The sequence below is a fragment of the Ixodes scapularis genome, unplaced genomic scaffold (assembly GCF_016920785.2).
Source record: "Ixodes scapularis isolate PalLabHiFi unplaced genomic scaffold, ASM1692078v2 PGA_scaffold4__175_contigs__length_147842914, whole genome shotgun sequence".
Classification (NCBI taxonomy): domain Eukaryota; kingdom Metazoa; phylum Arthropoda; class Arachnida; order Ixodida; family Ixodidae; genus Ixodes; species Ixodes scapularis.
In genome coordinates this window covers 31017647-31039503 of record NW_024609879.1, presented here as the reverse complement: position 1 = coordinate 31039503, position 21857 = coordinate 31017647, and the positions used below count along the sequence as shown (strand labels likewise).

General features: G+C 46.5%; 1 protein-coding gene across 1 annotated transcript in view; it reads right to left on the bottom strand.

Annotated features, from left to right (window-relative positions):
- Positions 1–12732: 12732 nt before the first annotated feature.
- LOC121837729 (arylsulfatase B-like) overlaps positions 12733–21857 on the bottom strand; it is a 60693-nt gene continuing 51568 nt past the window's right edge. Inside the window, exons 7-8 of the mRNA XM_042293525.1 lie at positions 14913–15206; positions 12733–13205 (exon numbers count right to left, since the gene is read on the bottom strand). Coding sequence (XP_042149459.1) covers positions 12733–13205; positions 14913–15206 — 767 coding nt within the window. The remainder of the gene's footprint in view (positions 13206–14912; positions 15207–21857) is intronic.

Sequence of the window (21857 nt, the reverse complement as noted above, 5' to 3'; positions counted from 1 at the left end):
TTTTAACTGACACTTTTTTAGTGGTGAGCTCTCTTTATTATGGACATGGACGCCATAATACCATATATAATCATGCGAGGGACGTTTAAATAGCCACCAACTAGATCGGAGCCCGAATGCCTGTCGAGGATAGACCGAATAAACTATTTATAGTGTACCCAAGAGGCGCACCGCAGCACTGTGAAGAAATCTTAGACTCGCTGCTCCACTCAACTGTAAACTTTCCCGGTACCTATATGTTCCAGCCCACTCCTCTGACCCTTTTCCCTCCGATGTCAGTAAACAATTAGTTAAAACAAGTCGTACACGTTTTATTTTTATTTTTATTAGACGTATATTCAATCAGTCAAAAATCAGCAATGCTGGAATCCGATGAGTCGCACAATTTCGTTCTGTCTGTGGAGCCGTGGGTACATCACACATTTTGCGGTGTTCGCTCAACTGGGGTGCTCTCTCGTGTCGCGTGCTCAACTGGTCATGCGCTCTCGTGTCGTGCGCTCTAGGAAAAGTATTTGGCTCTAGTGTCAAGCGCGCTACTGTAACCGCTCATTCACACTGGAAGCGGATCCGCGTTCGCAAAGCGGTTGCGAACGCGGATCCGCTTCCAGTGTGAATGAGCGGCAACAGCGCCCTCGTGTCGCGCGCTCTAACGTCGGCGCTCTAGTGCCGCTCACTCTAAAGGCGCTCTCCCGATATGGGCCACTGCCCTGAAACGAGGAGTGGAAATCGGCATTAATCATGTTGATATACAAATTTGACCAATGGAATGGGAAATACGGTATATTATTTCCGTGTCCACCGTACCCTAGTTACACAATTGCTAACCAAATGGTAAACAAAAACTTTAATTGTATTCAGTTTCTGAAAATAAATATACAGAACATGAAGCATGATTTTAATTTACAATTGACATCCAATACTTTTAGCACAAGTCATTGTATCCAGGGGGACCATGTTCCATTCAGGTTTTCAGGGAACCCCCTCGGATCGATCTGCTTATTTGATGGTGCAATTGAAGTTTGCTCGTAGATATGTAATCTAAGAGTTAGGATGGACACCCACTGAAATAAAAAAAAAAGATCAAGGTATTAGTCGACTCATCGAGCTGGATGTTCAAAAGAAAAATACAAATATCATCAATTTAACAAATTTTGTCACCAGCAGTTACTGTTATATAAGGAAGACTGGCTTTTATGTTTTTGAAAGAAACGTTAAATTAGTCATCAAATCCAAATATTTAGAACACGCACATCTGAAAAAAAAGTGGTTGTTTTTTAGTAATATTTATAACATGCCTAATTTCGTTTCTTTTTTTTTTTTTTTTTAGGAAAAAAAATAGAAACTTTTTAGAAATGGCCGTTACGTTACCACGTTTTGATAACAATATCATCGAAACAAATTTGTGTTCTTTAGTAATATATTTTGCATGTATGGTCTTATGTAGACAAGGCAAATTTTTGTTTAGAAGAAAGCAAATAAGTCATGAAAAAGTTGAGCAGAAAAAAAAAAAAAACATTTAACTAGTTTAGATAGTGAAGTAGGGCGCGCTCAATCAGCAAATGCGCGATGTACTACATGGTGTTTTGTTTGGGCTTTGCTGATTGATTTAATAAATGCCGTGAAAGCTACCATACATCGGTGTGTGCAAGTGCCATTAATGGTCAAGAGCACATGATATAGAGAGATACTCGTCACAAAAAGTCGGTTAATAACTACAGCTTGTTCATAAACTTCTTAAGTAGGTAATACAAACATGTTTCAAATTAGAAACTGGCCGAGCGTAAACCAAAAGCCACTAAATCAGTAAATTAGAAAAAAAGTATTTGAGAACGTTTGAATTGCGGTGATATACTTATCATTGGCGTAACAGGCGCAAAGCTAGCGTTGCGACACTAATACCCAGGTGCTAAATTCAGAGCACTAGCGCACCTCTCGCGCGCTTCAAATGTTTGCAACATGTACTGATTCAGTAGTTTTTGATGACTCTCGGCATGTTTCTAATTGGAACTACATGTTTATTGTCGCTAATTAAAGACTTAATGAGCGAATTTGGTCACTTCTCCGACTTATCGCTATGATTATCCTCTAGTATTGGTCCCTGTGGTCGTATACTCACGTGCACCGACCACGATGGTGTCTCTTTCGAGGATTTCTTAAAACATATCTCTAAAGCCATGAAAAAAAGAAAGAAATACCCTGTATATGTTGTCTTTCTCCTGGTGTTTGTAGTGTGAAGAAATCACTCTAGACGCTTTCCAGCAGCTGTACGTGAGTACCGCTTTTGCTGATCGAGCTTGAGCTTTTGATTCCTCTTATTTCTTTTATTTCACTTCATTACGATAGCAGGCCCAGGTTATTGTCCCCTTAGATTCTACGGCGTCCTTCTCCCTAGCATTAGCCTTTGTGAGGATTCGCAAACGTCCATTTTAGTGAATCGGTATTGGGTGAGACAACAAAAGCTCGCCAGTGGCGGCACAATCTTGCACGTGTGCAAAACGTCTATCTAAAGCTGCATCTGCCAGCACGTAAAATTGAAAACAAATCATTGATTAGACGCGATTTTCAATTATATGATTTGGAATATCCCGGCAGCAACAACGTATGCACCTATGGTGAGTTCGCGTGGTCCATTCAGCGCGCTCTAGGCCTCTCTTTCGAGAACGCGCCAGATTGAGGGCTGGGAAAAATAGCGCGGCGGACGTGATCGCTAGGTTCATTCCGAGGGATCCCTCCCTCTGAGAGCGCCATCAAGCAGCGTGAAACTTGCGTCGTCACGGCGCTCATCACCACTGCGCGTTGCTCTCACCTACTAAACCCATCACGCATATTAAACGTTAAACGTATTAAAGAAAAGAACGATACTGCGTTCTTTTCTTTAGTGTGTGTGAAAGTTCTAGGCAGTGATGCGTACCCACAAAGAGACCGAGTGCTATGACTATACAGTTTTGGTACTGCTAAATTACCGTCTTGTCGTAGCATCGGCTGCGGCGGGACCTAAGGTGAAACGTGAAACCTAAGCTTAGCTTACTGAAGGCAAAGGCTGCTAGCTTTAGGTCTACCCACTTAACATTCCAACCAGAGCTCGAAGTTCTGACGTTCCTTCTTATCTCCTCCTCTCCCTCACTTTTTTGCCGCCTAGGGGGCTGAACGGCGCATAACTGCTCTCTCAACCTAGCGCAGGTGACGCCACTAGAAGTTCGAATATTGTGCCGGACGTCGGACGTCTGCTGGGCTTCTTATCATTCTGTGGATGTTTTGGTCAATGCTTTCTTGTGTCCTTGAGTTGGTTCTAATAATCCCGTTTTGAATCAAACCTTAAAAAGTGATATTTCAACATGGGGAATGTCCATTCTTGACCCACTAGAATCCCGAAACCTTCACATCGAATGACTTCCCTAGAGAGTTCTCGGGTTTGTATACGCTGTTACTGTGCAACAGTCAGGATCACTCCCGGTGGGTTCCTACCTGTTTGCTCAATGTGCCATCCAGCTCTTTTACGGTACTTATAAAGATAAGTTCTCAACACTTACATGCTCGTCGATTCCGAAAGCGGGCGAGGCACGCGGTCTACGTGCAAGCGCTAAAAAAGGCACCACGGTCAGCTTTTTTCTACTTACGACCGTGACTCGTCCATGATCTGATGCTGCTCACTACAGGCTCAACACCATTGGCAAGAATAATGTTCACAAAATGTGTTTCTATGGTTCAAACTTTGGAGGCAGTCGGAAATGAGAGTCAGATCTTTTACTGCGCCCTGCACCGGCCGGTTGGCCCAACGATAACTATAGTCTATCTCTCTAAAATCGTGCATTGGACGCAAAGTAAGCGATAGGTAAGGGGACAAAGGGCAAGCACTAGGAGCGTTGAGTGAAACAGGAGGTTTCGGCTTTTCAGCAGCCGCACTGGTGCTTGCCCTTTCTTCCCTCACCAAGCGCTGCCTTAGCGTCCACTCTTACCTTTCTCTACTCCTTTCTAGTTTTTCTTTGTTTTTCCGTTCATTACACGGTGTAGCAAACCAGCACATGGCGCTGGATGACATCACTGTTTTAATAAACGCCAATTTCTCTCTCACTGCACGGTTTTTGTGAGGCAGAGTATAGATAGCGCTATGAGAGGTAGCGACGAGTTCTCCTTTTCTGCCTTCCTCCCATTGTTCCTGTCGTCTGCTAGCGCACGGTCTGCCTTGTTCTTCATAACTCGCCTACCATAGCAGTGTCCGAATTCTTCCGAACTATTCCGGCAGGTCATGTCACGTGACAATCCAGCTAGAACAAGGCAGAGCGCGGGTAGGTTTTCGAACGCCAAGGTACCAAACTGCTACTCGAGAGTGAGGTCGAAAAAATTGGGGTGTGTGTATGTTTATACAGCCCAGAACTCAGTCTGCCTCAACGGGCGACGAGTCTCCCAGCTGTAGATGAGAAATTTAGCCAGTGCAGTACAAGCGCTAGCCTGGGGTATTTAACGTGCATCACGCAGTAGTGATACACGACCGCACGCTGGTACGATGCCCATCAAGATCGAAATGGGCAGGGGCGGGGATTGAACGCAGGATCCTGGGTTCTGCAGCGCCAGCTTTCGCTCTACGTGCTCCGAGCTGGTGTGTGATAGTCCCATCGGCCATCGATCCTCCTCACGTTGACTCAAATTTGCCATGTTGTTTTTACCCGGAAACGAAACGCGCGCACGGACCAGTGGGAGAGCGCGTCGGTACATCCGTCGCTACCGCTACTTAGCGAATCCAGGGCGAAAAAAGTATAGATCACCTTAGTCGGTGGCGAATAGCTCGTCGCCAGAGTTCATCCCGAGCACTCCAGCTACATGTGCCGCTGGAAGCAACTAGGTTGTCCCGGAAAAAATTCTGCGCCATCTATGAGAAATAGTCTACAAATAAATCGCAGGTGAATCCCTCTAAAAGTGTCATTTCAAGATATCGGGTAGGAATGTTCATAACTTTAAAAGACGTACTGGTCCTAGTCTGGCCCAAGTACACCGCACAGACCAATACTGATTCAGACGCATCTTTCTCCCAATTAAATTGCGAGAATAGAAAGGGACTATTTGTTTTAGTCTGGTTTTCGCAAATCTTGATGATTCAATTGTGTGATATAAACCACCCGCCTAATGACAGTGAAGCGCGGCTCATGAATCGGTCACGAGAGCTGCGTGAACCCTCGACTACGGCTCGTAACAATCAGTGCCTCGGCGGACACTCGGGTAGTGGTTACTGTCTAACCACTCTGTTGATGAGAATAGCTGAACTCTAACAACGCCTGGAGCTTAGCACGCGTTTTCTACTTTGCCAACCTAAGCGCGTGGCTGTGATTAACGTTGGCGGCATGGAATTGGCACCAGTCCACGTGGTCGTTTCTTCGGGCTCCATGCTGTGGGGATCAACGATGCTCATATTTCTCGAATTGTTTTGGCGACTGCCATTGCCTAGAATAAAAATCTAAAGCAAATTTACTGAATTAATAACGTTAGAAATTGATTATACGTAGAATTCAGCGAAAGTAGGCTCTTTTCAGTAGTATTCGCAGGTGGCAAAAATTTCGCGGATTTTTCACCGGCTCAGGTATGGCCGCCAGGGAATACGCCTTTGTAGCAGCCGAGCACCGACCTTGCTGGCATGTACTGGAGCTGGTCGCACTTTAACAGCGCCGTGGGAGAAAGTGAGAGAAATCAAGTGCAGCTTTGTTTCGCGTCACGGAGCGCGGGGTGGGGGGGGGGGGGGGGGGGGGGAGGTATTGGGGGAGGGGGGGGGGGGGTATGTGCTAATCAAATACTCTTTGAAGCAGAATAAATTTTACTCCACTCATTTTCACTTGAGAGCGTGCATTCAAAAGGCAATGAACCGATTTTTTCCACTTTCGCTACACACTGCTTAGAAAACCTACCTAACGTTTATAACCGAATAATGGTGTTGTAGTTTTATTTTCTAGTAAGGGACAGTCGCGATATAAATTCAAGAGCTAAGAAAAAAAAACATCATTCACCCCCTCCACTCGGAGACAAGCGGCTGCGTAGCCTGGTGCCTATCCTATGCTGACAATGTTAATCATAGCCACGGGCTGAGGTTGGCTAAGTAGCAATTGCAGGAGGAGGCTTAAGGTTCGCCTTTAAGAATAGAAGCCGATAGCTAAACATATAAACCCCCTCTTGTTCCCAAGACATACAAGCGTGTCTGCGTGACCGACATTTCGAAAAGAAACGCCGTTCCAAACGGTCATGTCGAACATGCTCTATCCGAGAAAAAAAAAGGCGCATGGGCCATTGGCGGGTGAGCTTTTTCAACGGTACCGACGCTATTAACGGCTACCGCATCATCACGCCTCGTCTTCCCTCAAGTAACACCATTTTCAACTCCGTTTTCTTTTACACCAACTTCAACGCCCGTGCCTACCGTGCCCCCAACTTCCGAGACGCTCTGCGAGAAGTCGTTGATCTGAAAGAACTAAGGGGCTGAGGCTAATACCAAATGAGAAACGTAGAGGCGGCTACTTTAGTCACCACCTTTGCCAAGGAAAATCTCGTGTCCAAAGGCGAACGCATAATGAAACAGCGAATGTGTCTCGTCATCGATCCCAACACGAAGGACATCAAAATAAACCTGCGGTGGCTAGCACAACATCTCGAAAAACGCGTCGTGATGGACGCTCTCGAGCCTTACGTAACCTTAAAGTCCGTAGCCCGAAAGAGATGGAGGTGCCCGGGTATGAAGCACACTCCATCGGGAGGTTGTCTTGAAACTCCACGATCACATTCCGGTTAGCCGAGTGACCCACCGGCCAATTGTGTACGGGAGTCAGAGCCTGGTTCAAATAACGGGACGCCCTTCACTCTGCCTGCGTTGCAGAAAAGTGGGCCACGTTCGTCGTCAGTGCCACACGCCTCGGTTTGCTTACTTTCTACGTTTCAAACCCTCGTAGGGGGAATGCGTCTCCATCACCGCAGATAATTTGCACTAGAGAACGAGAAACGTCGACGAGGCTGCCACAGACCACCTTATGGACGTCAGCGGGATGGTCGACGCTGCAGGTGAATTGCGTTCTCCAGATCCTCCTCAGGAGGCACCGCCAGACACCGCTTTGCAACCGCCTGATGAAGCCGACCATGCAGCAGACGGAGAAGGCTTGGGAGAAGTAACTCCCTCAACACAGTTGATTGAGAAGATGCAAACTACACCGCAGCACGAGTCATGACCGGAGCTTCTGTCCTCGCAGGTCTTGAAGACGCTTGTTGTGCCTACACCCACCAAGCACCCACCGAACCACGGCCCATCGCGCTGTTCAATCGAGCGGAACCCATACCAAGCCCCGGCGTCACCAAGTTCCGACTCGTCGGGCGTATCCACCACTACATCTGTGGCCAAGACTCGCGAGGCAGACGTTGGCGGTGGTAAAAGGAAACCTTCTGCTATACAAGTGGCACCCTTCGCCAAGCAGCATGGCATCAGAAGGCGCCCAACAAGAATTCAAACGACGATGAGTTCTGCTAAAGATCGCCATATTAATAGTGCTCCTTTTGAGTTTCTCAACACTTAATGCTGGGGGTTTACGGTCGAGGTTGAATAATTACAGCTGAAACGGCTTTTGTTGCGTCAGCAACTTGAGTCTGGAGCCATCTAGGAAACAAAACTATCCACCGATGAGGAAGCTGCACGCGCTCTGGACCCCTTTCTTGATTTTTACTAAGTTTGTGTAACTCATGCAGTAAGTGTCTCGGCGGGTTGTTGTGTTTTGTTCCTGAAGTGCCTAGATTACGCTTCCATTTCATGCGGCGTTTTCGACCTGGGCAGATTGAATTGTTTCGATTTTCTTTAAAAGGAGTTTAGTGGTTGGTGATTTGTGTATATCCGGTTAGTATCTTCAAAATACATTCATCTTTTTCAACGACCTAGCCCCTTTCCTTGGCACTGATAGATGTTTTGCTTGTTTGGGTATTTCCATTGTATATGCCATGGAAACGATGGGGTCTCACCTTTCTCTCCCCAGCATAGCGGCGTTAAAGCCCAAACTGTTTTCGTAAACAATTCTAACCACAGAGACGTTGGATTGAGCCGAGGCAGTAGAGTACATTATATACACTTTAAAGACTCTTCTCACGCCCAACCTGGCAAAATCTATGTCTCTAGTTTTCTCAACAACCAAATCGCAGTCTACAGCGTTTCCCTCATTCTTTTTCCGATCACTGCCTATTTACTTACGTTTTGAAACTCCTAAGTCACCCCATCACTGGCGCGTCTGGAAATTGTGGGAGATGAGCCCTTCTCTCTTGAGCAATAAAACCCGTTGAGATAAGGTCAATCAATCTGCTGATTCCATATGTAAATACCCGGAATTATGAATTTTTGCGAAATGGGACCTGCTGAAGCAGGTGTTAAATTATAAAGCAATCGAAGGCTTGCTTGTTTTGTAGACGATTCAAGGAACGAGACCTTTGGCAGGAATTGTACATCCTACATAAACTTGACAGCACAAGACCGGGTTTATACTCAGAAGAAATATTCGAACTGAAAGCTTTGCTTCTCCGTTTTGAAATATGGTGTGATCGCGCTGTATGCACTTCCTTGCGAGCGAGCAACTAATGCGACAGGCTTTGACCGAGGAGCGCAACTTTTCCCCTTCTAAAGAGATAACCGAAATACAATCTGGAGGTGGAGTCGCCGGTGACCCTATCGAATTTTTACACGCTTTGGACGATATTATGAGAAACTTTTCGGTTCACTCGGAGCTGCGCAAGAAAAATAGTGTGTGCATGATCTCGTATCTCTAATGCCAAGTCTAGGAGATGAGGACTGTGCCTTGCATGAAGGAAGAATCAGGTTGATAAATGTTCGCCACGCTGTGGGCATTCTAAAAGCGTCGAAAACTCCAGGTCCAGATGGTCTTCACGCGGAATTTTATAAACGCACAGAGAATTACTATGCCCCTTGCTGCTTGCCGTATATTGCGAAGACCTTGAAGCCCAGCTTTTGCCTCGATCTTTCTCGCAGGGCCACACAGCTATCATTCCAAAGCCGAAGACCTAGACATATTGAAAACCATCAAGGGCTACCGTCCAATTGCCCTTTGTACAAGAGACTATAAAATTTTTGCTTAACTCCTGTCCAGGCGCTTACAGTATGCTGCCTACCGTTTGGTCGGGGGCTATCAGACGTCTGGAGTTACGGGGCACAGCATAATGACTAATATTCCTGTTACCAACTCTGCGCTTCAGGATTGTTCGCAAAGAAGCGGTCGGGTAGCATTATTCTTGAATTGACCTCGCTAAAACCTTTGCCCGTATGAGCCATTCGTTTTTGTTTTGTTTTTTTATATCTTGAGCACGTTAAAATTGAATCGGCATTTTTCTATTGCATGGGATCGTGCTACCAAGAGAGCTCAACGAGGCATATTGTAAACTGCGCTCTTTCATCAGCAATAAGCCTTGAGGCTTCAGTAAAACAAGGCTGCCCTTTCACACCCCTGTTATTCGCAATAAACTTGGAACCTTTGCTCTTGATTGTTTTAAGCATCATGGAAATTCGCGGAGGCAAACACCAATTAACACTTGTCGAACCATTGTGTCGAACCACTTTGTTTAAAGCATCCTTTTTTTCCTAGAACCACGTGTGAGTGGAATAAGCTTCCTGAAAGTGTTGTAAATTTGAGATCAATAGATACTTTTAGTGAAGCCGTACTCTCGCACTTGGTTGAGTAGTGGCTCTTTCTGTTTGTTTGTTCTGCTTCCGCTGGTTCTTGAATATTGTTTTTGTACACCTCCTGCCTGGGCGTTCTACAGAATGCTGGCAGTATCACCAAATAAATAATGAAAAAAAAATTATCTCCTTGACAGTGAGGTGAAAGTGTTAGCACATGCCGTCGATGTCGTCTATGTTTGCCCTGGAAGACAAATCATCAAACAAAGTTTCAAAGTAACGGAATGTTTTTGTGCTGTAACTGGTGTGGCCACCAACAAAAATAAGAGCAGTAACTTCTGGTTTAGGCCCTGGGCTACGATTTCCGCGCAGTTCGCCGACATGTGGTGGTTACACAACATTATCGAGTATTTCGGATCTCCTTTGATGAACATTCTAAGCAGTAATACCTATTAGAGCTATGTTGAAAAAAAAAATTAAAATGTTAAGCTAAGCTCATCAACCGACGCAATTAGTCTATATTTGGAAGGGCTGCAGCCTGCAACGTTTTCTTCGTTGCCAAGCTTCGTTATGTCCTCCTAGTGCTACTTTGAGCCCAACGTCACCTACATGTGCTTCACCGTATTTTTTTCCTTATACATATGAAGCTAGTTCTGGGACAGCATGCAACACGACAATTTGTTCCGATCCTAAGAAAGGAGAGCCCTCGGGGTCGCCCATATTTTTGTACATTTGGTATCAAGATTTACCTTCTTCAGAGTAGGCAGCATTTTTTTCTATGGGCATGTTTTAAGTTCATGTTTCTACGGATTTGCAACATTCAGTTGTTTCACAATTTCCCAAACATCTTTGTGTGCGGGACATTTAAAAGAAGTTGTGGATGCAGCCAATTTCCTAGCCAAACCTTTATTTTTCGAATACCTGTTCGAAACCGGGCAGAAACCTTTATACAATGACCTAAACAAATGCTTGTTACCACTACCAAAGTAACGTACATTTACAACCACTCAACCAGGAGCAGACGTATTCAGATCTGCTGCAGGAACGCGAACATCAACAGCTGCCAAAAACCTTTTTTGTACAATTGCATACATCCACGCTGCCTGTTGAAACCTGGCTAAACGACAGGGGGATATTTCTTCCTTTAACCGTAAACTGTAGGCTCTGTAACCAGCCTGAAACTATTGAACATTATTGTTTGTTGTAACCTTTGCCTACCTTTTCTGGGACGTCTTTCAAAAGACAATTAAGAAAGACCTCCACTTTAGCCCGTATGGAATTCGCTTTCTTCCAGTTGCTCCCAAAAACGCTATGCCGTTTGACCTTCTATGTTCGTTGGTATTACAGAGCCTTTGGCGGCATAGGATAATCGACCGTAATACTGAATACCGCCGAGCTAGCAAATCTCTATTTATTAAGGAGGTTCAGAAAGTTAGAAACGTTTACGAGTACATGAACGATCCTCCTGACTGAGTGGCACTCCTTACCCTGTGCCTTAATTGCCATATTATTTAAATGTCCGTTTTGTGTCTGTGTGTGTTTTATTTAAAAATTCAGATTTTTGAAATGTCCCCAGCAACATGCTCGCCTGAGTTCTTGTAAATTTGTTTAAGGTTTAAAACTTCTATGTAACAAAGACATACAAAAACGTCGGCGTTGTCTAGTTGGTCGCGTGTCCGGTTCGCAATCGAAGGGTAGTGGGCTCAAATCCCGCCTCCGCCTAAATTTCTCTGAAGTTTGCTGTTCAAAGCTAATGGTTAACTTTATAAAGTAAAATCATACGGCGACCTTTAATTCACATTAACATGTCATGCTTTAATCACTTTCATTTCACGCGTGACGTCACCTTTGCCGTGATCGTTGTGAGTTGTTTGAAATTCCGGTGTGAAGTCGTTTGGGTATGACGTCAGGACCCTATTCACAAATCAGGATTTTTTGTCCTACCGACACCGACGCCGACGCCGGCTTTTCCGACGTAACTCGACCAACTTAGTTGGCAAACTCCCACGGAGAGCGTGATCCCTTCTAAGACATGCGCTGACACACATCAGTTTCTGCTGATAACCCTTAGATTCGGAAATAGTGTTTGAAGCTTCATTTGTCTTGCCCTCTGCGGCCGTATTTTGAACTGCTATTGCAAGACGCGCCGCAGAGAGCAAGAATGTTGGCGCTTCGAACAGCGTTAGCCCGGCTGAGGGGTACGAGAAGAAATCACGCTCTCCGCGGTAAATTACCACCTGAGTTGATTGAGTAACGTTGGGATTTTCCGCGGCATGAGCTCCTAAACGCTATCACTTTAAAAACGCGCGCTCAGCCCCAGGCATTGTGAAAGTTTGACAATTTTCATCACCGCAGTGGCTGCACATGATCCACTAAGCGAGTGCCTTTGAGGCATTGATTGTTAATTGCCGAAGTCGAGTACTCACGCAGTTCTCGTGTCCAATCCATCAGACCCGCTCGCTTGTCGTCGGGCGGGTGTTTGCAATCCCACAATTCCGTCATCAAGCTTTGCGAAGGCAAGACTAAAAGAAATGGTCCCTTTTATCCTGGCAATTTCACCGCGAAAAATAATCTTCTAAATCAGTAGTAGTGTGTGTGAGTATTCATGGGACAGACTAGGACCAGTACGCATCTGCAGAATCAAGAATATTTTACCCCATATAGTTTTATGACCCCTTGATGCCTTAAATCCTACCCGCGCGGTTGGGAATCTCCGCATCCAAGACAGCAGAGGCGGACTTGCAAAGACAGCAGAGACTTCTGTCTGCTTTGTGTTGACGGGTTGACTCGATGATAGGTGGCGGCAGCCGCCATTTCCAATTGAAAGGGGGAGACCCCGACGCTGATCGGGTTTAGCCATTCCTACTCTCTGCACCAAGGCTATTGGAATTTTGCGAAGAAAGATGTATTCACTATTTGCGCTCGCACTCCTCTCTTTCCTCCTTGCGTTCCACTGCGTGGGAACGGGAGCTGCTTAGTAGGGATGGAGCTGCACATTACTGCCATCGCACCTTCATTGCGCGTGAGGAATGTGAAAGCCAGGCTAGTTTTTTTTTTGTTGTTGTTAAATAAGAATTAGGCAAAGAAGAAAATCGTCAAAGAGAGGACCACTGCCGTAAACTCACTCCGGGTTCTATGAGTACAATATTGCGCATTTCACACGGATCCTTCGCCAGGTCAAATAGGTACGGAGGAGCTCCCGGCACAAAGTTTTCCCTCTCATCGTCGCCGCAGTTGAGTGCAGCTTTCTGTCTCCAATTACTGTCCATGAAAAGGATTCCTCTGTTGTGAAAGTTTCTGAGCACCCTCGCGGCCTTAGACTGCGCCATGGCGATGTCCAGGTCCCGATAGGGGCGAGAATTGCCTGGCGTTTTAAGGCGGTGGTCGTTTTCTTCAGAGCCGGAAGATTCTCCCAGAACCAGTTTGTAGTTCAAGAAACGAATGGCCGACGTTTGGTCAATGGGATCGATATTGTACAATAATTCGTAGCGTGGAGATGGCAAGTTGTAAGAAAGATGGTTCCACAAGTTTTGGCCATCCAGTGTACCTAAATTGAAAGGGTTGCCTTCTGAAAAGAAAGAAAAAAAATACATCATGGTCTTGCCGGATCTCGGAAGAATGTTTAGGCTGGTTCAGACATCCACATAAGAGTGTAAACGACTTAGTTACGAAGACTTATGACTCTGTACGAACAGAAGATATTATGGTCGGTGACAGGCAAAAACATCAGTAGAAGCTCCGCCTTCAGCACAGCGCTCATTGACTTCCGCGGCCTTTGGCGTCACATACGAAGAAGCACTAAGAACGTCAGAATGATACCACTGGAGGCAGTCATCTCCGCAATCCTTAACATGTCATCGACAATGAGCACCGTACTGGTACACTGGCACGATTACAAAATTACCCGAAAAAAAAGTTCAAATAAAGCAACAGAATATCGTTTGCGGTCAAAGCGAAAAGGCGATTCCAGTTGATGATTGATTGGGGTTTATAAGAGCATTACAAAAAAATGATATCTTAAAAATGATGTCTTTTGAATGTGCTTTGATCGTTGTGATAAAGTTGAGGATCGCGAAATGTAAGGTGGAATTGCGATAGGATTGTGAGTAGAATATGGTCCTTATTCCAAAGCGATTATATGTCCCTCCTGTAGTCTCCATTAAAAGGTACAAGATTTCTCGCTAACTTTCGTGCCAAGGAAACTCGTCCTGCTAAATAGAGCGAGAATGGATCCACTTTGTGTCAAACCATCTTTTGTTTATTTTAAAATGACAGGTGTTATAGGCTCTACCTCCCCCTCCTCTCCACTTGAAATAATGTAAATGTAGGGCGTCGTAAAAAGACCGTTGTCGATATCGCAAAATGAAAGTATAAGGAAAACTCAAACTCCCTGTGTGGTTTTTTCCACGATTGGTTTCTTGTTCAGTTGATTGTGAAATGAGCGCCGCACCATATAACCGTGCCAGCTTGTTTTAGGTATTTTCTATTGCGAAGCTACGCCAGCTATCACGCGCGCCATCTAATGAGCCGCATGCGCTGAGGACAACTGTGGCATATGAGCCTCGAACACCGCCTGCTAGATAGCCGAAGTGGCGGTGGCGCAGCGTCACCCGACCTGAGCCTCGCGCCGCTTACGTTAGAGGTCTTCTAGCAGGCACTTGTGATGGCTCCACCACGTAAAGTACAAGATACGTAGGTGAAACATGTATAAATATACATTAGGGTTAGAATGGTTGTCGGAGCAATTGCTGTGGCTTTAAAGCATTGGATGGGTTTTATCAAGTTTCAAAGTACCGCCGCCAGCTGCATGATGAGACGCAAGATGGTGCATGCTGGGACGCATTCGAAGCGCGGTGGCACGGCGCCGGCATTTATCTGTCGACCAATAGGAACGTGCCCTCAAATTACGGTACGTAACCAGCATCCACAACTGACCTATAGGAGCGTGCGCGTCCTGATGTGAGATACGCGATGAGTCAAAAATGGCGACGGATCACCGGCATTCAATAGGAGCGCCCGCGGCAAGATCAAGCAATGAAGAGACTTGTACAAGTCAGGATATTCAGTGCTTTATGTGACTGCACTCTGGACTCACACAGGACTGTACAATTTTTGTGAGCACATCCGTGTAGAAATTTTACATAAACACCTCGAGTGTCAGCCATCCTGAAGCAACGAGCTTAAGTAGTATGTTTATAATGTTTCTTCTATTCTCCCCTCCTGTTTTACACTACTTAAAATCTGTACCTGGAAGTTGATTTTAGAAGCAACATACGGGCAGCGGCGTAAAGCGTGGGGAGCCAATCGGTGATGTGCATCATCTGGTCGGACACCCTGTTCTTCTGATATAGCAGGGGACTCCAGATGAAGGCGCTGGCTCTGGTGCCCCCTTCCCAGAGGGCTCCTTTGCCTCCACGCAGCGGAAAGTTGCTGCCCGCATTGGACTCGACTCCGGAGGAGAGGCCACCGTTGGCGCTACTCATCACAATGATGGTGTTTGCCAGCATGCCAGCTTCATACAGGGCCTCAAGCACATCCCCTGCTGACTCGTCAAGGGCGTCTACCATGCCTGAAAAAAAAGCAATAGGTCGGACGACTATTGGCGGCGTGCGCTCAAAAGTGTCGTTGCTGTGGGCCTTACAGAAATGGCCAGATACACTCAGTATGACGTCTTGAAAGAGATTAATTCTGCTTTCATCGTTGGAAGTAATAGTATTATCACACTGTTCAAGTTGGCATATTTTACTTACGAATACGATGATTCCAAGCTTTAACTGCGCGTTTCACACACACGACCAAGTTCGTCCATGGCCATTAATGGGAAAAGGCCAGGACCACGATTTGTGAAGTCACGGCGTGGCAACTGTTGGTAGTGACGCCACGTAAAGAAACCGGAAAGGCTGGTTCACACTGCACAATTTTCTTCCGTTTTCTTACGTTACGTATATGTAACCGAAAAATTGGTGTCTCAACTATCGCATGCCAAGCTATCTGTTTGAACTGGTAGCCATGCTTAATATGAAGCGCAGGTGTCTTGGTGATTTTTTGTTGGTACACAAAAACTTCTGTACCGTAAGAAGACAACGCCTTCGGAAGCAGCCTTAAAGGGATTGTTCTGTGATACCCGGAAGTTACCAAGGTTTTGAGCTTATCATATGACGTAGATAGGGCTAAAATATTGCCAGATGTGATATTTCTTTCAGTAAAGGATGTTATATATTGGTTAAATCACTTATAAGTACTAATACGAAACCACTCCAAATGTCGCAAGTGTGCATGGTTGGTTGTGTCGTGACATCACATCAGGCATAGCAACGTCAGAGTCGCGGGTGTTGACTTATTCCTTGTGTTGCTCAACATAGTTTATGGTGCGTAGAAAAATCCTTGTCATAGAACTGAGCTTCTCTCAATAGCGTAAATATTGTCTCTTCTATATCAATGCTATTTTACCGAGGAAGCAGTAAACATCTGATGTGGAACTCTTTGCCCAATGTTATGTCAAAGCTTCCGCTGTTGCGAGCGAAAACGCTGTATGTTTTGCTGGTGCAATCTGAGCAGTCGAGCTCCGCTTGAAACTAATCACTTGTGCGGCGGAGGATTAAAAATTCGGATATTGAGCGAATGAGATTCCTAAAAGCAATGACGATATAATTCAATTGTTTAATAGAATACTATATATTCCCGGAGAATTCCTCTAAGGCTGTGCCGCCGAAACGTATTTCCCAGACCGCGACATTTATAGTCGTCAACACGAATAGAGCAGCAGCTTGTCTCGGAGAACCTGGAGCGGAAGCTCGCGCTGCGGAACCCAAGGATCCTGGGCTCAATCCCTACCCCTGCCCGTTTTGATTTGGATGAGCATCGTACCGGCTGGCGGTCGTGTACCACTACTGCGTGTGCACGCTAACGACCCCAAGTAGCGGTGGTACTGCAGTGGCTAAATTTCTCATCTACAGCTAGGAGACTCGTCACCCGTTGAGGTAGACCAAGGTCAAGGTTCTATAAACCTACACACCAATTTTCTTTGTATCCAACAAAGGCCCCTTGTCCCTTAGCATTAGTGTGCCTACATCTCTGTCTGTCTCAGGTTGAAAAAATCCTTTGTGTGACTGAGTGGGCCGGCGCGTGACGCGATGGTGCACTCAGTGCCTGAGTTGTGCGGTAAAATTGGCGTCTAAGCAGTATCCAAGGCTACTAGCTCTAGCTGAGTCACACAAGCTTGCGTAACAAAACAAAAAACGATTTGGATGAAAAATGGCTGAGATGCCGTCAGTCAAGCAATAGCGCGTTTGAATGTACAGTGCTAATCACACTTGTCTATAACGCGCGAGCGTGCGACTTTCTCCGGGGAGCGCTAGACTGGTGGCATTCGCGAAAACTAAGCTAGTCACGTGGTGCAACATGGAACGGCCCGCTCGAGGGGTGTCGTCCTGCCCACTCTATCAGCTGGCGGCGAACGCGGAAGGCTGCTCGCACGCTTTTTACAAACATCATTCATTGCTCGAACAATAAACACACTAAAACATGAAGGCGTATCAACGATTTCGTGATCAAAAAACAAAAAACAAAAATATATCCTAAAGCACTTTACTTTTATCGCTTATCAAGCTGATAGAGTGGGCAGGACACCCACACGTGACTAGCTTAGTTCCGCGAATGCCACCAGTCTAGCGCTCCCCGGAGAAAGCCGCTCGCTCGCGCGTTATGGACAAGTGTGATTAGCACTGTACACAGCGTGTATCGGCTGCTCGCGCCATAGAGTTATTATAATGTACGCTAGAGGTTCAGCTGGCGCAAGAGTGCTCTAACGAATAGATTACAAATTATTATAACGTAGCAGAAGATTGGACATTCCCCAATTTCATGCCATTTGCGTCAAATTCATGTCATCGTACAGAGTGCTAAAACACCTTCATATATTGATTGATGTGCAGTGTCGGGTGTTATTAACGCAAACTCGGCGTCGGCGTTGTTGTTTTTTTTGTTTGTTTTTTTTGCTGTGCAATGTAAGTACCGAGGGAATAAAAGCCATCTGGAAAACCAAGCAAGAGGCAACGTTACTAAATCCACTCAGTTGGGAAACTGCCATACAGACTGCTCTGAAAAAAGTGGCATCGGCCCGTCCTCCAGAACCGAGCTAATGGCGAACACAACGCCGCCATTTCTCTCACAGCGGCCACTCCAGGAAAAACAGATGACTTTTATTTTGGCCTTAATCGGCCATTATGGTGCCGAAACAGATACGGTGGTGCGCCACCCCCGTCTCCCCAGCGGGCGCGCCGCGAATTACGACCGAAGCTAAGATGCACCTAGGTCGGGACGCGCTACCTGAAATCACCGCTGAGGCATGGTTGTATAAAAACAATATTCATTGTGCCGCAAAACCTTGCAAACTAAAGATTTTAGAAAACATCACGCGCCCTCGATTTGTACTAAACTCCCAATAAGAGTTACTACAATTTTTTTTTCAGTTGGGTTTTACACAAAAAAACATGCGTCTGAAAGTTCAAGGTGACCAAGTAAAGACAAATGATAAAGGGTGGCGCTGTTGTCGTAGTTAGCTCGATCTCGGTGGACGCCAGCGGCCCATGTTTCAACAGTGAGTTTCCCAACTGAGGGTTCTAGTAACGTTGGCAAGACGAGAAGAAATACGCAGTAACACTGGATCCCTTACTCCCTGTGTACGGAGACGACCAAAATAAAGGAAGGCCAAGTTAAATACTCCGAATTGGAATAGGTAACTATTGCTTTATTCTCCCTACTCGTGCATGTGTGCGAAAATGCTCTTTCTTTGTTCGAAATATCACCTGCACGCTCGAAATATCTTACAATACGAAGAAGTCAGAAAGCAGTGCCCGATAAAAGATTCCCAGAATAGGAAATAACAAAGAGGTGCCTTTCATGACAACGTACTTCATTATCTACGATTTGCATGTTTTTTACCCCTCGTAAAGATGCACGACAGGGTCATTTTCATATATGTGGCAGGACTGGCATATTAGCAATATATATTAGTGCCACCAGAATTCTGCGAACCTTGAACACACTTTACATTCCTTTCGATTGTTCTTTTGCTTATATTCGTCGCTTGTGTTTACACACCTTCAGTAGAACACAGGTTTGGGTCTGATATATAGCGAAGGTTAATATCGTTCACTGATGAAGACAAATGGCGTAACTAAAGCAATTACACAGTTACAACGTAAATAAAGGTATACATACGGTTCGGTACCACGAAAATAACAAAAGTGATTCTTGTCATTTTCGGACGACGAGACAAAATGTTCTGGCGTTTTCCCATAGGAATGCACAGGAGAACCGCAAAAGCAGTCTGGTTGCTGTCTAGTTAAATTTGCATCCCGGAAGTTGCATAGTGTAATGACTTGAGCCGAACATATCGCTGTCTTGGTTACGACTGGTAGGTTTTACTTTGCTGATCCGATAACAAACAGATAACAAGGTTGCCAACCAAAGCACGAAGTCCGCTAAACATAGCGAAAACAGTGAAACTTGTCACTACCCATTACATCCCTCCCCTCTTAGTACGCTGCACAGTCTCGTTAGTTAATACACATAAGGTTCCAATCTGGAGACTGGTCGACGCTGTCTTGACGATCTTCAAGGAGGAGGACTTGTCGGCTGGTCATGGACCTCTGCATTTGCTGAAGGCCCTTGTTTCGTTGGCTCTTGCCGACAGGTGATGGGTGGCCGTTGAACAGCATTGTCCCGGCTCGTTGGCTTGATGCTCACGTCCAGCCAAGCCTTGCGCAGCTGGTCACGGTGGCGTCGATGAATCTTGCCGTTCTCCTGCTGCACTCTGTACGAGACCGGGCCAATTATGGCAACCACCTTTGCTGCTTTCCATCGCGGGCCAGGGATGAAACTTCTCGTGTAGACCGCATCCCATAGTTGGAACTTCTTCACCTTCGGGTCTGGTCTCTCCCGTTCTCCAATCCGATCTGGATGAAGCCTGTCCAGTGGGGAACGCCACTTCCGTCTTATCATGAGCTTAGCTGGTGTCTTGCCGGTCACTCAGTGGGGGGTGGTGTGCTGTTTGAACAGAAATCACGAGATTCTGCACTGAGTATCTCCTTCCGACTGCTTCTTGAGCGTCGCCTTCACCTCCCTCACTATCCGCTCTGCCCTGCCATTGCTTGCAGGGTGGAATTGAGCTGTGTACATAAAGCGGACAGCATTGAGCCTGAGGAAGTCTTGCATCTCTTGGCTGGTGAATGCAGTTCCATCATCAGACACAGTGACGTCCGGCAACCCATGTGTTGCAAAACACTTGCGCAGGCTCCTGATTACGGTAGTAGAAGTCATCGATGGCATGATCTATACTTCCACTCAGCTGGAATATGCATCGACGATCACCAAGAAAACCTCGCCCTTGACTGGGCCTGCGAAGTCGACGTGCAACCTGCTCCAGGGCTGCTCTGGTTTAATCCAGAAGTGTACTGGTGCCTTGGGGTCGCTCTGAATGTTGGTTTGGCACTTGTCGCAGTAGCGCACAAGCTCCTCTCTCTCTTGATCGAGTTTTGGCCACCAGATTAGGCTACGAGCCATTGATTTCATCGCCGTCTTTCCAGGATGATTTGCGTCCAAAAGCTGTAGGACTTGGCTCCTTGCCGACTTAGGGATCACCACATGGTTACCCCATAACAAACATTCTCGATGCACTGACAAAACGTTTCCCTCACTTCGAATCGTGCAAAGTCTCCACCAGAACTGTCATCGGGACATCCGCTGAGCACCCACTGCTTTACACTTGAGAGCACGGTGTCCTTTCCGGTCAAGCCAGCAATGCCAGTAGCCAGAAGTGGGCGGTACTGGACGGCTTCAAGCAACAGGATGTCACCGGGTGCTGCTGGTTTGTCAACATCTCCAGGCAGTGGCAGCCGGCTTAGACCATCCGCGTTAGAGTTGTCTTGACCCTTCCGGTACTTGATCTGGTAGTTGTAGGCCCTCAACAGGAGTATCCACCGAAGCATTCGAGGTGAAAGGACCTCAGGCATGCGCTTGTCTGTGCCGAATAATCCCAGTAGCGGCTTATGGTCTGTTATGACCGTAAAACTTCTTCCTGCCAGATACTGGTGAAAAGGTCTAACCCCGTAGACAACGGCAAGACCTTCTCGATCGATTTGTGCATACTTCCGCTCGCTCTTGCCAAGAATACGTGAGGCATATGCGATAAGAAGCTCATTCCCGTCGTCGCCTTGGTGTGCCAACACTGCTCCAACCCCCACGGGTGAGGCGTCACAGCATAGCACCAGAGGACGGCTGGTGTCGTACTTCACCAGAAGCGATTCAGAAGTCAGCAGTTTTTTGAGGCTCTCAAAAGCGTTCTGGTGTTCCCTTGTCCAGGTCCACTTACACCCGTCGTCTAGCAGGCGATGCAAAACCTCTGCAACCTCTGCCTTCCCTTCCAGGAATCGACTGTAGAAGTTCACCATGCCCAAGAAGGCCTGTAGTTCTTTTTTGTTAGTTGGAGCTGGAGCGCTGTGGATTGCTGCCACCTTGCTGGCACTTGGGTGAATCCCCGAAACATCGATCTTGTGTCGAAGGTACTCTATGCTTCTCTTGCCAAACTGGCACTTGTCCTTGTTGACCCTCAGTCTGGCGTCTTCTAACCGTCGCAACACAGCCTCCACACGCTCGTCGTGCTCTTGTTTCGTTTTTCCCGAGATTATGATATCATCCAGGTACGCCACAACACCAGAAATTTCAGAGATCAGACTGTCGACGACACGCTGAAACAGTCCCGGCGCTGCCGAAACACCGAAAGGCAGTAGACGGACTCTGTACAGTCCTTTCAAGGTGTTGATTGTGAGGAGCTCTGCAGACTCATCGTCCAGCGTCAGCTGATGGTAGGCCTGCGCGAGGTCGAGTTTTGTGAAGATGCAGCTGGTGCATATTGCTGCAAACACTTCGGTGGTGGTCGGTAGAGGGTAAACAGTGCTTTTCACTGCCTTGTTCACCGTACTTCGATAATCCCCACACAGTCTCAGGGACCCGTCTTTTTTGCTTACCACTATCAGTGGCGTCGCCCAGCTGGCATACTGGGTAGGCTTCAAGATGCCCTGCTTCTGGAGGTGGTCCAGTTCGTTGTTGACGTCTTCACGAAGGGCAAATGGCAGCGGACGACACTGAGGAAATTCGGCTCCGCGGAGTCTTTCAGTTCAATGTGAAGGGGTGCTCCTGTGAATCCTGGCAAGTCGCT